We start from the raw sequence: 12,871 nt of genomic DNA on the forward strand, positions 1-12,871 counted from the left end.
TGGATCTCCACCAAATCGATTCTACGTTCGCCATAATCAGACCTTTTATTTCTCAAAATACCTCCATAATTTTATTTTGAGTTAAGTAATGAAGTAACGAAGCAATTAAAAATCTTCTTGGGGTGAGGTAACACCGTTTTGCTTTCAACTGACTGTAAACGCCTGGCTAAAGGCTAAATACAGGTCAAGTATGATGATGAGTCTAACTGGACTCTGGTTCAAAAGTTAATTTTTAATCTCTGGAAATGCGATATTTTTCAGTCTGAATTGTAGAATATCAATTTAATCAATAAAAATGTCTCTTGGTCAGATCCAGGCGTTCTGTCAACCCCTTGTCTAGCTCACGTTTTCTTCAGTTCAATCAGTTGCATGCGTCCTTCGCTAACACATAATATATCATTTTTGGCTTTATTTAATATATAAGAGTAATACTGGGTTATTATAATGAATTAAAGTGAACTCTGAATTTCAATAAGACCAACTACACCGACAATTTTATTTCTTGTTTTGTTTTTAATATATATAGTAGTTGCCATTCATGAATATTCATGACTGGTCATAACACTGGTCAAGAACCTACATTTTATAATCACATAAAGTACTGAAGCGTGACTCTCACTGGAACCTAATTTAATTATGCTCACTCTCACTTGTCCAACCCTAGTGTACAGACCTAGGATGTGTCACTACATCGTGACAGCGTATGACTCAACAGATATGTAAGTGTATTTCTATATTACCAATGTAGTTAAAGTTTTTATTGTATATAGCTATTCATTAGCTTTTAAGGTTTCTTTTCCAGTTGACCAGAGTTCTGCAATGAAATAGGAAAATCTGAGTTTGTATTTGGGTGTTCCGTAAAAAACAAAAGGGACCAGTAGCAACAAATGTGAAGCGAATCCGAATCACCGATACACGTATACAGCACTTTCGACTCTGGTGGGATTTTTGCACAAATTTCTACAGAGCTCTAAAATAAACCAAAAGATCAAGTACTGATATGTTTGTGCTAGGACCTATTGAACAAACTGGTATCGTGGGTCCAAGGTTTGATTTAGGTTACAAATCTTGGAGGAAAAGCTTCTAGACTTCGTGAAAGACACCTATAAATTCGCCCTTCGTCTGCATGGTTTCAACGCTAAGTAGACTCGTTTATTGTAAGTGAATAACTCAAGTTGGGTTCTGCGACAAGTGAAATGGATGGAATTTGCAAAAAAAGATATTAAGTGAGAGTCTCAGTATATTAAATACAGGCCCTACTCAAGACACATCAAAACCTGTTTAACTTTCTATCCTGCGATAGCATAAAAATGTGTACCTCCCACGAGAGATTTTGTATATAAGATTAGGCCTACTGAGCAAGGTTTTGTCAGGAGATTCGCTGCAAAATCAATATAGACTAACTTAATTTTTTGTAAGAGTTCGAACACAATGAGGGCATTATGAAATCACTGTAAACTACGTAGTCACGTCAGGTTCTTCTATCACATTCATATTAAATTTCTATTACATGGATGTTCTATCCCGAGAAAGCGTTTAGGGTGACAAATTGTGGTAAACATCTTATCAGGCTGTAGAGTCAGTTATATCATTTTCACTTGTTTTCAATCCGAAAAAGAAACAAAAATACCTGACCTTGGGTAAAAGGGGAAGCTATGCAATGTGCGAAAAACCCACGCAAAAGTGACTTCTGTTAGGTTTGTACTTGTTCTATTTTCAGGAAACGTTCAGGTGTAGTAAAACAGATTAAAATGTTTTCTTGTTAATTGAATCTATTCATAGTTTGATGCCTCGCCTGTTAAATCTTCTATTGGCAGTGTCGCCGACCAATGTGACAGCTGAGATCACGATAAACACATTCAGCGAAATCAACTGAGAAAACAAAGGTGAATAAAGGACAGATATTTTTGACAAAGAACTACCTGGTGCACACTAAAAAAATCAAGAGATATACTTACTTGCTTTAGGTAAACGATATTCTCCCTTTTAGACTGAGGTATGTTATAGCACTATATACTGAATATTAAAATATTTCCATACCTGCACAGGTAGATATCCTTTCAATTAGATTAAAACCCCAATGGCTATCTTTTCTCCTCTTGTTATAAAGTATTCACCCCATATGCTGATTGCGATAATTTCGACAAACCCCAACCTGTACTAATCAAATGGGATCCCGGGCTACCGCTTGTGGGGCTCCCATTCCTGTCACAGTAAACATACGAATCCTGTTGTTTTTTGTTCCGATATAAATAAGAACAATTTGAAGACATCGTGCTGTTTTAAAAATATATTTCTTTACTTGTGTTATGTTACATTGATACTGCGCATTGAAAAAGAGAATAAAATAGTGCATCATTCACAGAAAAGAATTAAACAATGGGGACTAGGAGGTAATATTAAGGTAATATTAAGGCAGTGTTTTATCAGTGGTTTAACCATTATTTATGTAGAGCTCCAGTCGCTTCTAACATGGCCTGTAGTTCACGCTCTGTGCTTCATGGTCTAAAAATTGTATGGAGTCTTCATTAGCGTCTCTTCGCTAAACTTTTTAGTTTGGCGAAGCATTTTATCTTAGGCCATTATCAATAAATGATTGATTGAAACATATATTTGCGTTTGGCCACACTTTACAGAGACGTAAAATGTGTCGCTGTGCTGACATTACCGACACTTGTGGATGGAGTTGCACCACTTAGACCGTTCTCTACGCTTCCGCTAAGTTCGTGGAAATCTTCCTTATTGGCTTTGTGCTGGTCCCATATTCCCTTTACCTCCTGTATGAGAGGAACGCTGATGATAAATGTTGCAGCGATTAACGACCAACCCTGAGAGAGATAGGTCCACCCTGCAAACAGCTCCTTGCTCAGGACCCGAAGCGCCGCCATTATTCCCGGCCAGACGATGACAAGAACGACAGTGAGGATGACGCCAGCTGAATACGCCGTGATTTTCGCAGGTCGAAACATCTTCAAAAATTCCCCGTGAGATGGTCGAGTGTCCTTGTTTTCCCTTGGTAGATGCCTATAAAGGTGGACCCAGGGATTGAGCGGGTTGTCGATATTTCGAGTTTTCTCCCATTCTGCGATGACATCTTCCTTTGAGACTCGTCTATTGGTCAGAAGGGCTACAATGATGCAGGTAATGCCGCCAGAGCCAATGGAGACACAGTTCCCGACTAGCATGCTGTCCTCTTTACCTGTGTTGATGATAAAGTTGGCCAGTCCTCCCTCGTGTTGTGAGGATGTTATCAGCCAAGAGGTAATGCCAAGAACACACCCAACAACAGCGCCTGAAAGCGATCAAAATTACGCAAAGCAATGAAATCATTGACTCCAATGGCTGGTGACGACCACTTGTAAGTTTTGGGACTTCGTTGAACAAAATAGGAAAAAAATATATTAATTGCCTTAGCGTTACTACTAATAGATGGCTTTGTTTCTACTTTTTGCCAATAAATAAAATATGTATACACCTTGTAGCACTTTTCAAGTCTACCGTATATTTTTACCTGATATCATTCCTGCAGCATTCATCCTAGACCACGTGATAGCCAGACTGATTGGTATAACGACGGAACCAATCAGTACGCCGGTGAACAGGAAAACCCAGCTGAGGTTCAACTGGACGCCGTCACAGAACAGAATCCATGGAATTGTGAACGCAGAAACCCAAAGAATACACCAATTTTTGTAGTTCAGCAGTTGGGCCAAGTACTCCCGATACATCCCATGGACTGGACACTTGTTGTATGGTTTGACTCCCAGTTCGTGCTTGCTGCGTGCCGCAAGGGCGTCTTGCTGACAGATTTTACACAGGTTGACAGGAATGCAGGAACACTCGTTAATCCTATGCTTTCCACATAACATACAGTTTTCAGCAGGAAGATTTTTTCTGGAAATGTGTTCAGAATACGTGATAGTTAACATTTTTTTCTTTCAAATACTTGCAGAATTCGGACAATCAATATAACGCATGCAAGTCTATCAACTTTGTATTGCATTTGCCGAAAATTCATACCACATTTAAACAGAGGTTAAAACTTAATTAATATCCGTTGCAAACGAATAACAGCCATTTGATTGTATGATAGTTTGTACCTGATGATAACGAAAGTTACTCGTCTTTTGGAACCACATTTTCCAGCCATCAACTACTTTGATTCACTACCATTTGGATAATTTTACAACTCTGTCATTCTTTGCTAGTGGTTACAAAATGTTGAATTTGACCGAAAATTTCAAACTTTCTCTGGGAAGCTGTAATTTTGCGATGTGATAGCTACACCATCACAGTTTATCATTTCATAAAAAGGGAAACAGCAGCTGCCCTTTTTAGGGCACACAGGAGAGTTGAACAGCTATACCCACCAAATCCAAGACGCGTTACCCTGGGTAATATATTTTGCACAAACTAATGAAAGTCTAATGGAATGTTTTCAGTTTTAGTTTAAATCATAAGGGGGTGTTGTCTCAGTGCTTCAAAACTGGTTTTGAAGAATTTAATCCACATTTCATAATTAATAAAAATGGTGAATATGTGGGTCATGGTAACGTTATTGACGCGGGTCGAAAACTTTTTATAATCATGTAAATAATAACAATATTTTTGCTATTATCCATACACACTTCATTCATGAGGGGCACACCACTTTCACATGCTTTTAAAATGGAATTGACAAACACAGAGGAATAATTCACATATTTTATTTACTGTAACTCTGTCATATGGGACACACACTGAACAAAGTTGATCTAAAGAATGTTCCAGATTGTAGTTTTTTATCAGAACTATTATTTTTTTATTATTATTTTAACACAATAAAGTTCAGTTAAATACAAAATTTAACAAAATGAAGTTCAGTGTAACACAAAGTTCATAATTATAACATTCTTCCTGACATATGTAGACCAATGGTGATATCTGTTCTGTGCTCACTAAGGCATCCACTCTTGGGATTCTGAAAAAAAATCACACAAAGAATCTGTTAACTCTGATAACGAACAATGGATAACCTAAGATCACAAATAGTTTATTGCTTATTCAAACAAAGTACAGTGCATTATGAGTGGCAAACACGCATTACTGAGACACATTTTCTTCACCCATTTTCGGTGCTTCATTGCGTAACGTAAGTGTTGCTAGTAATCCATTATTGCTGTTTTTACAGACGGTTAAATTTTAAACGCACGGAATACAGTGTAGCAGCTTAATTTAAGACAAAACTAAAAAAAAGTAATTCAATTTCGATGATTGAGTTTTCGAGAACAAGAGAACATGAATACGGTATCACCGCGTCACCATGTTCAATATGACCTTTAGTCCCCCATGTGAAACAGACGCAAAACGAAAGTTCAGACGAAGTCACCCTACTTATAGAATGGTAAAAATCAATCGGTACACAAATATGTTGAAACAATTGAAGAAAAATGAAACGAAACTCATTATTTCTCACCTTCATACAAAGAAGATCCCAATAAACAATCCTGTGACGGTTAAATCGAGGGAATTACACCTGTGCCCTGCATCCTATCTCGACAGCGTCATTGCGTTATGCGTTATCAGAATGGGCCACCCGCCAGTTTGAGCTGGTTTTTTTAGTGTGCAAAAGAAGCCATTCGTGTGTAAGACGTCATCAGTTAGTGAGTATGGAAGAAGATCGCTATCGATGTATAATTTTCACGCGGCATTTTAAAGTCGTCTGATAAAAATCGATCTCTGAAGTTTCAGCGTTGCGAACGTTATATTGGGACGCGGTGAAGAAAAATCGACCTTGCTGAGCAATAAATGTGAAATTCTTCAGAAAACTGATATTATCTTGGATTTCGTGACACAAACTAACCGACATACTACTTTGGACGATTGAACAGTTTTAATACGGAAAGATAGGATTAGATGAAATTTTCATCGGGGTGGGACACCGCATGTATCGTAAGTTAAGCTAATTTTGTGATCATTTTTCAGTGACTTCAAATAAATTTTTATTTAAATAACAATTTGCACATTCTGTTTATTATATCTTCTTGCAGTAGATGTATTTCCTGCTTCAATAATCCATTCAAACCCTAAACAAACTGTTCTTAAATAGAGGTAGGGTCAAAATTCCACAAAAAAGGACGCCATTTTGAGGGTTATTTCGATATATTTTCTGCTTTTTCTATTTTTTTGCTTTTATAACAACATCCTCCTTGCTCATGCAGCTTCTTTGATTTGTTATTGAAACATACACAACGATGTCATGAGAATTTGGTTGGCTATCTAAATTTAAATAACATTCTTGTTATGGCCCCCCTGCAGTGCACCACTAGCAAAGAATGACTGAACTACATGTGCAGCGAAGGTCTTTGCCTATATATGCTAGATTTAGAAAATAAAACAGTCCAGTGCGTCTAACCTGAATGGGTTGATGTACGTCTTGTAAATATCGTAGATAATCAGAGATGCTACAGCGATAACTTCTGCGGAACCCGTGGACATCACCGCCATTAGAATGAGCAGCAAGATGATGTATTCTCCAGAGGTGCCGAGAAGCTTTTGTGCCACAAGGGGCGGAACCAGGCCTAAAAAGACAAGTTTTCTACATGTACGTTGGCTTGACAATTGGGAGATATATTTTCACTTAAACCAGCATTCGAGGCATCCTTCTTAAATTTTCTAAGCATTACACTCCAATCTGAGTAACTTTTTTCTAATCAAAAGAACACGTTTTATTTTCTATGTTAAAGAAAAATGCACAAGTCAGTCTTTCTTTTTTTCCTATTTTCCCTTTTAACCCACCTTTGTCCACTTCTGTTGGCGAGAGCATCGTTTGGCCGGACTCGGCAGCTAAGGCCAGATAGGCAAGCCCCATGGTTGTCGCCATGGTCAAAGGTATCGCGAACCACGTCAACCCTCCAGAAATAAACCCCCAGACTCCCTGAAGAGGCTTTGCTGCAATACTGCTCTGCCAGTAGGCCTGGTCGCAGAAGACTGTGCCAAAATTCCCAACGATATTAATTACACCAAACATAAGTCCACCGCTTGAGAAAAATGTCAAATAACTTCCCTCGGCGTTTCCCGGTGGCCCATTGATACAACTTAATAAATCGTACATCTTTGACGCACTTCCAATTGGGTTTTTCTCATTGCCGTACGGATTGTAATACACTTCCACAACAAGAATTAACACCAATGAAAAGATGAGTGTTGTGTTGAAGTAGGACACGTAGAACGTTGCTCCCAGTCCACCAATAAGAGTGTACCCTCCAACGATCACCGCCATGATCATACAGGCCATCTCCATGTTGAGGCCTTGAACTAAACTGGTGAGGACTGCAGTGCCAGACAGCAACAAGGACGCCATAATAACTAGATTGGTCAAACAAGCAAATACGCAGTATGTTATGTGCGTGGCCTTTCCAAAACGAACCTTGATAACCTGTAAACAGAAAAGAATATTTATTTAAAGTAACTAGTCATCAGATTTCGGTATAGTTTCATTGATATATCCATAATTACCCATTTAGCTTCTAAGTATTATTTTTTGAAAAACACTTTGGTCGTGTAAAACGTGACTTACCTGTAAGAATGTTTTCGCGCCCGGAGCTTTAGTTTTCAGTTCAATAGAGAGGATAGCGAAGAGAACGATTTGGATTGTAGCTCCTGCTGCATACCAGAATGGTCCGCTGATACCATACTGAAAACCATAATATTCAAAACAATAATGATAATAGTAAAACATTATAATTCTCGCGCACTAAGGGTATAACTAAATGTTTATCATACTTACGTAATGATACAAAACGTCATCTTCAGCACGCAATGAACGCAGTTCATTTGCGTCTTTTATATTACATAGTTAACGTTTTCGTTTTTTCAGTGATGGTTTTGAAGATGGCTACCAGTAATTAAGTTTAATAAATTAAGTTTTAGCATAATCATACTTTGTATTCAAATATTTAAGACATTTTTACCTTGCTGGCTACAGTAGCTGACTGTAGAAGGGTAGTAGACCAGGTCCATTGCGATACGATAGTTGTAGCAGTAAGCCCAATAGAAACCTGCGATAAAAGATATGAGTAAGCTTTTCCCTATATGCGAGATTTTATCCCTTCATGGTTTAATGTTTTTGTATCTAAAGTAGTCTGGATCTTTGCAGCTGTGATATAAGACCCTCACCTTCTTCCACGGTTTCCTAATTACTAATTTATCCCCTGTAAAATATGTTTAGTTCGCATTCAAGTTTCTAGATTTTAAAAAGAAATAAATAAGGCATTTGATAGTGATTATATTCAAGACTGTCGGGCTTTCAATCTGGACTATAACATACAAACATTATACAATAGCCGTGTTTTTAACTATTGTGAATCACGTAACCAATAGATTATTTAATATAATTTTTCACACGTTTTATATCTGACAGCAAGGTTATCAAATAAATGCGACTTACATTTCCACCTGCGTCGAATGCTGTATCTAGGTTATCTGCATCGTGGTATACATATTTCCTCACAAGGTTAAACGCCATGGCAACAAGGACTGCGAATAATCCGAATCCTAGGATGAGCCCCACTGCCTTGCCAAGTTCCACCGTGGGAACAATTCCTTGGCTTTTAAACAGATATTCAAAGATAAATATCAATATGAATATATAGCACTGGGGAGATTTGGTGAAAACAGTCGTCCAAAATATATGAGAAATGAACACGATTTTTAACAGATAAAAATAAAATAGAAAAATCATCAAATAAAATGAATGTATCACATTTGAGCGGTAGCGGAGGGTTTAACGAGGACATACGTTACTGACTTTATGTGCGGCTGAGTACGATGAAGTGATGCAATAATAACTCAAGTAGCGTATAATTTTACAACGTACCTTACTGTCCCGTTGATGGTGGCGTTTACACCACACCTAGCGAATGGGTTGCTGCCGTAGAGCTGGGCTTCCCCTGGCTTCAGGCTGGCAAACACCACAATCACGCCCAGTAAAACGCAGCTGGGTAGACGTAAACCCATTTCCTTGGATAGTAAACTGCGAAAAAAAATTCGAATGGATAAGAAAATACTCTCGATAATACAATGAAAATCCATTTGATACTTCTGAGTTTACAATATTTGGTTGTTTTTGTTTTTTTTACTTTACGGCACAGTCACAAAATTGGCGCTTAACGATAAATGATGGATAATTATTTTTATACAGTCTGACAGTACTTAAAATTAACTTCCCATTTGCATATTAATAAATTTATAAAGAAATTAACAAAAACAACAGTGCCATGTACATATTTCACAATGTAAAGCATGCTCTCTTATCTTCTATCAGTACAATTTATGTTATTTATGTTATTGCACTTGTTTTATTTAAATCTCCTTCCTTCATTTCATGATAATTCTATCAATTTCCTATATTCAAGTCGCGTCTTACAATAAGACAACTTATTTGGTTCTATAATGTTTCATGATGAACAGCTCGTCTGTCTATATCCCCCTCTACCTCGAATCCTCACGTCTTAGCAAACATAATTACTAATGAAAATATTCATTCAAGTATATTTTTTTGCGACTGACCAGAAAACCCATCACTTCTCATTTTTACAATCCATAGATTCCATTGTTTAAGTTGCCCTCTTCAGCCTTCTCCTCCACATCTTGACAATCTCTGTAAACGGCCAGTCTCAGTTTAAAACCAATCTGCACTACCTAAAATTCCCCAACTCGATTTCCGGTGACTATTCCCTTTGAAACCTGCTTGGAAGCTAGGATCCAATATAATGTTATGTTGGATTCTAGCTGGAACTTATTGAATCTACCGCTTATGTGTGTACACTTCGTTTCTTTCCGTCATTTTTTAACCGCAAATTTACCCAACATTATGCATGATCATGTGGATTTTTTGGGGATATCAATTGCTTATTTTCGTTTAGAACAGTTGCATTGATTATTCAATTTAACTTCTTATGTTCACACATTATCTCTATTTGCCTATTTTAAATCCATTTCTTCGTTCGTTTTTTTTTCCTGTGTTAATACGAGGCGTAAATGACAGTACAATAATTCAAGACAAAACAATTATATAAATAAAGTTATAGCTATAGATGTTAAAAAAATACAAAAAAAAAAAAAAATCCAGAGGATTGTTTTCGTATCCTATTTACATTAGTCAACAGAGTTGTTGACAGGTCAACCAGACCACCCCCCACAGCCACAATCTCCCAGTTAAAGACTGACCACGCCACGTACTGCTTCTTTTGACCGTGATTAATGCTAAAGGTCAATATCATCCAATGCTTAATCGAGTTTACAGTGCTATACTCGTAGCTGGTTTGACAAAGTAAACAACATCCCTATTCACCCAATCTAACCAAGGTGTACTGTTTTTCTAAATCTCCCTATAACGATCATGATACAGTGAAATGGATCACAAGTATACCTACATGTACTTCTCCTTTGGTTTCCGCTCCTTCTCCTCGCTACTGGTACTTTATATAAGTGTGGTTGTAGGCAGTTATAGGATGTAATTACAAAAAAAAGTTTCAAAACACGAAATACCGGTTACGTAGGATGGATTCTGCAGTCAAAAGTTAAAAAGAGATAACAGTTAAATAGGGAAACGGATTACGGTGCCAGAGGAAAACCACAACATCCTACATGAAAAGTCAGCAGTCAATGGAAGAGTTGTTTACATTTGATTGTACAGCAGAATATTCAAGAGCTGTAAATATTTGAACAGAACAGTGCATACATGCACCCTGAAGGGTTCTAGACAACCTCAACATTTAGTAAAAATGTCATCACTGTTTAGTCCCCCTGACAACTATTTCAGATTCTTCAATCAACAGATAATTTACTATTGTTCTCCTGTGGTTAATAATTAGATTTTTCCATCATCTCGCCTCTTTCGGGTAGTGAGACAACTATTGGTATAGCATTACCGACAATTATCAAAATATCTAAAAACTAGCGAACCGGTGTTTAATTGTTAATGCATTACTAATGAACCAAAGAAAGGTCCCATAGGCCATTCAGATTACTAGTGCGTGAGCATCAATAGAAATGATGGGGTCTCTCGCTAACTGCAGGAGTATTGACCAAATGCAAGCACTGTTCATCTTAGCTGCCACCTCAGGTGGTGGCGATGACAAGACCTGTGTTCTTATTCCATAAGGACAGTGACCTGACAGAACTTAAATATCGGAGAACGAACAATAACCCTGATTTTAGCTGTAGTAGATAGAAGAGAGGACGACAGTGACATGAACAGCAAGATTTATCATCAGCACGCCTGAAATCACCTCTGCCACGCGAGGGAAGTTTATCATGATTGATTATTAAAAAGGGGGTTGAAAAAGAGATAAGATGAAAAACATCCTAGGTGGGTCTTAAACCTCTTCCCAACAGTCGGTCTTATCAGTGACGAATTTGGATGAATAACATATGAGGCAAGTGTTTCACCTGCTTCAGCCTACGCATGTAAGGACATCCATTGCCCTCATGATGTCGGACGCCCTGTAGGATGCGTAAGTCGGCGCTCCGTCCACGACAGGGCTTTCTTTGACATCGTATACCGTCAAAACACCAACACATTTTTATCAATGATTTAAGACATTAAATACTTGATTTAGTCGTATATTGGAGGGAACCATGGGTTCTAGAAATTCTAAATTGTTCATTACACGACGTCCTGCTTGATTTAGACAGGGAATTATATGGCTGCCTGAACACAGTGGGGAGGGAACGGTGACACGGTATGGCAATTGAGTAATAACCCAAATGTTTCACCATTCAAATACGTATCAGGTGCAAACGGGTCACATTCTAGCTTATATTATTTCAATCTTTGTTATAGTTACCGTGGAGATCAAATCTTCCTCTCGACTCCCTCCCCCCGCCGCCCTGCCCCGTCCTACGTGTGTCTTTGGAAAACACAGTACATGCAAGTGAAACTCACAGCTATCAAAAATGAAGCACGCGAGGACTCTTCTTTTAAACACCAACTGGATAGTATTAAATAAAGTGTACGTCGATACAGCGGATACATACATACATATGCTTACCATATCTTCAGGTTCAGCGCCAATCACATCTTAAAACACATACGACAACTTACCATAAACAATCCCTTCAACTAAAATGCCCCAAACACGGAGAGCTTCTCTGTGAGGAATGTCCACCAAGACGCGGCATGCAAGTACACCGGCGCCCGCTGGCTACAATGCTCTCTGCCTGGGAGATTACGCGACACCTCGTGCATGCGTACAGGTTTAAAATGACGATGCTTGGATACCTGTTGACAGTGATGGAGGAGGCAGGACTTGGGGGAGGGGGGGGGGGGGGGGGGCTCAACTCGATTTCTTGGGAGCACACCGAGGTCGAGGTCTGCTGAAAGTTAGCTTACTGTTGCTTTCAGGGTATTTGGCAGTGGTTATTATAGGAAACCATTCAGTTGTTCAGAATGCATTGTGAAGCCTTTGTCACAGATCTCGTTAGCGTTATATCAAGACAAACTAGGACACGTTGTTAACTTGGGGCTATAAGTGACGCAAAGGTAAACAGGTAATTTGGTTAGTAGTCAGGTGACAAGTTTTTCGATTTTCTTTTTACCGTATTGAGTGAGTGCATGTACTGAGCGAATGAAAGTGTGTGTGTAGCGCCTGTACACGTGTGTGTTCACTTGTCTTTTTGTGAGTTTGAAATATCAGCATAGATTGTATTTTTGGACAACCTTTATTGATGTCACTGATGCCCAAAGGCACGTCATATTATCTGCTTACCCCCACCCATAAAGTGACATTTAATTGAAATGAAAATAAAAGTAATGCATTTAACTGTGTAGCTTTTAGTCTTCAAAATGTTTTTTTTTACATTTAATTAGTCGTTTGTAACTCAATAG

General features: G+C 38.2%; 1 protein-coding gene and 2 long non-coding RNA genes across 5 annotated transcripts; 1 reads left to right on the forward strand and 2 right to left on the reverse strand.

Moving 5' to 3' along the window:
* Positions 1 to 649: 649 nt before the first annotated feature.
* Positions 650 to 2,610, forward strand: LOC147764143 (uncharacterized). The gene is made up of 2 exons (XR_015331721.1): positions 650 to 719; positions 803 to 2,610. It is a non-coding gene; the product is annotated as an uncharacterized LOC147764143 (long non-coding RNA).
* On the reverse strand, positions 2,276 to 12,290 carry LOC106157189 (uncharacterized). Of its 3 annotated transcripts, none has more exons than XM_013532756.2 (9): positions 12,089 to 12,290; positions 8,858 to 9,013; positions 8,429 to 8,588; positions 7,953 to 8,039; positions 7,559 to 7,675; positions 6,778 to 7,417; positions 6,395 to 6,560; positions 3,512 to 3,894; positions 2,276 to 3,292 (listed from the first exon to the last, which is right to left on the reverse strand). In XM_013532756.2, exons 2-9 carry the CDS (start codon positions 8,995 to 8,997, stop codon positions 2,631 to 2,633), a joined length of 2,355 nt encoding a protein of 784 aa, XP_013388210.2. In that variant the 5' UTR covers positions 8,998 to 9,013; positions 12,089 to 12,290; the 3' UTR covers positions 2,276 to 2,630. The 3 variants fall into 3 exon arrangements, with proteins under 3 accessions (XP_013388210.2, XP_013388211.2, XP_013388212.2); XM_013532757.2 differs by lacking the exon at positions 12,089 to 12,290 and adding an exon at positions 10,416 to 10,560; XM_013532758.2 differs by lacking the exon at positions 12,089 to 12,290 and adding an exon at positions 9,550 to 9,936.
* Positions 4,691 to 5,794, reverse strand: LOC147764144 (uncharacterized). The gene is made up of 2 exons (XR_015331720.1): positions 5,456 to 5,794; positions 4,691 to 4,960 (listed from the first exon to the last, which is right to left on the reverse strand). It is a non-coding gene; the product is annotated as an uncharacterized LOC147764144 (long non-coding RNA).
* Positions 12,291 to 12,871: the final 581 nt, after the last annotated feature.

This window comes from Lingula anatina, chromosome 1 (genome assembly GCF_051362555.1).
Source record: "Lingula anatina isolate TDL-2025a chromosome 1, LinAna3.0, whole genome shotgun sequence".
NCBI classification, from domain to species: Eukaryota; Metazoa; Brachiopoda; class Lingulata; order Lingulida; family Lingulidae; genus Lingula; species Lingula anatina.

Coding starts and splice junctions, on each gene's coding strand:
- LOC106157189 (XM_013532756.2), bottom strand. CDS start 8,997: ATGGGTTTACGTCTACCCAGCTGCGTTTTACTGGGCGTGATTGTGGTG. Junction 8,589..8,857: donor ACCATCAACGGGACAGTAAG/GTACGTTGTAAA, acceptor TCTGTTTAAAAG/CCAAGGAATTGTTCCCACGG. Junction 6,561..6,777: donor GCCAACAGAAGTGGACAAAG/GTGGGTTAAAAG, acceptor TTGTCTTTTTAG/GCCTGGTTCCGCCCCTTGTG.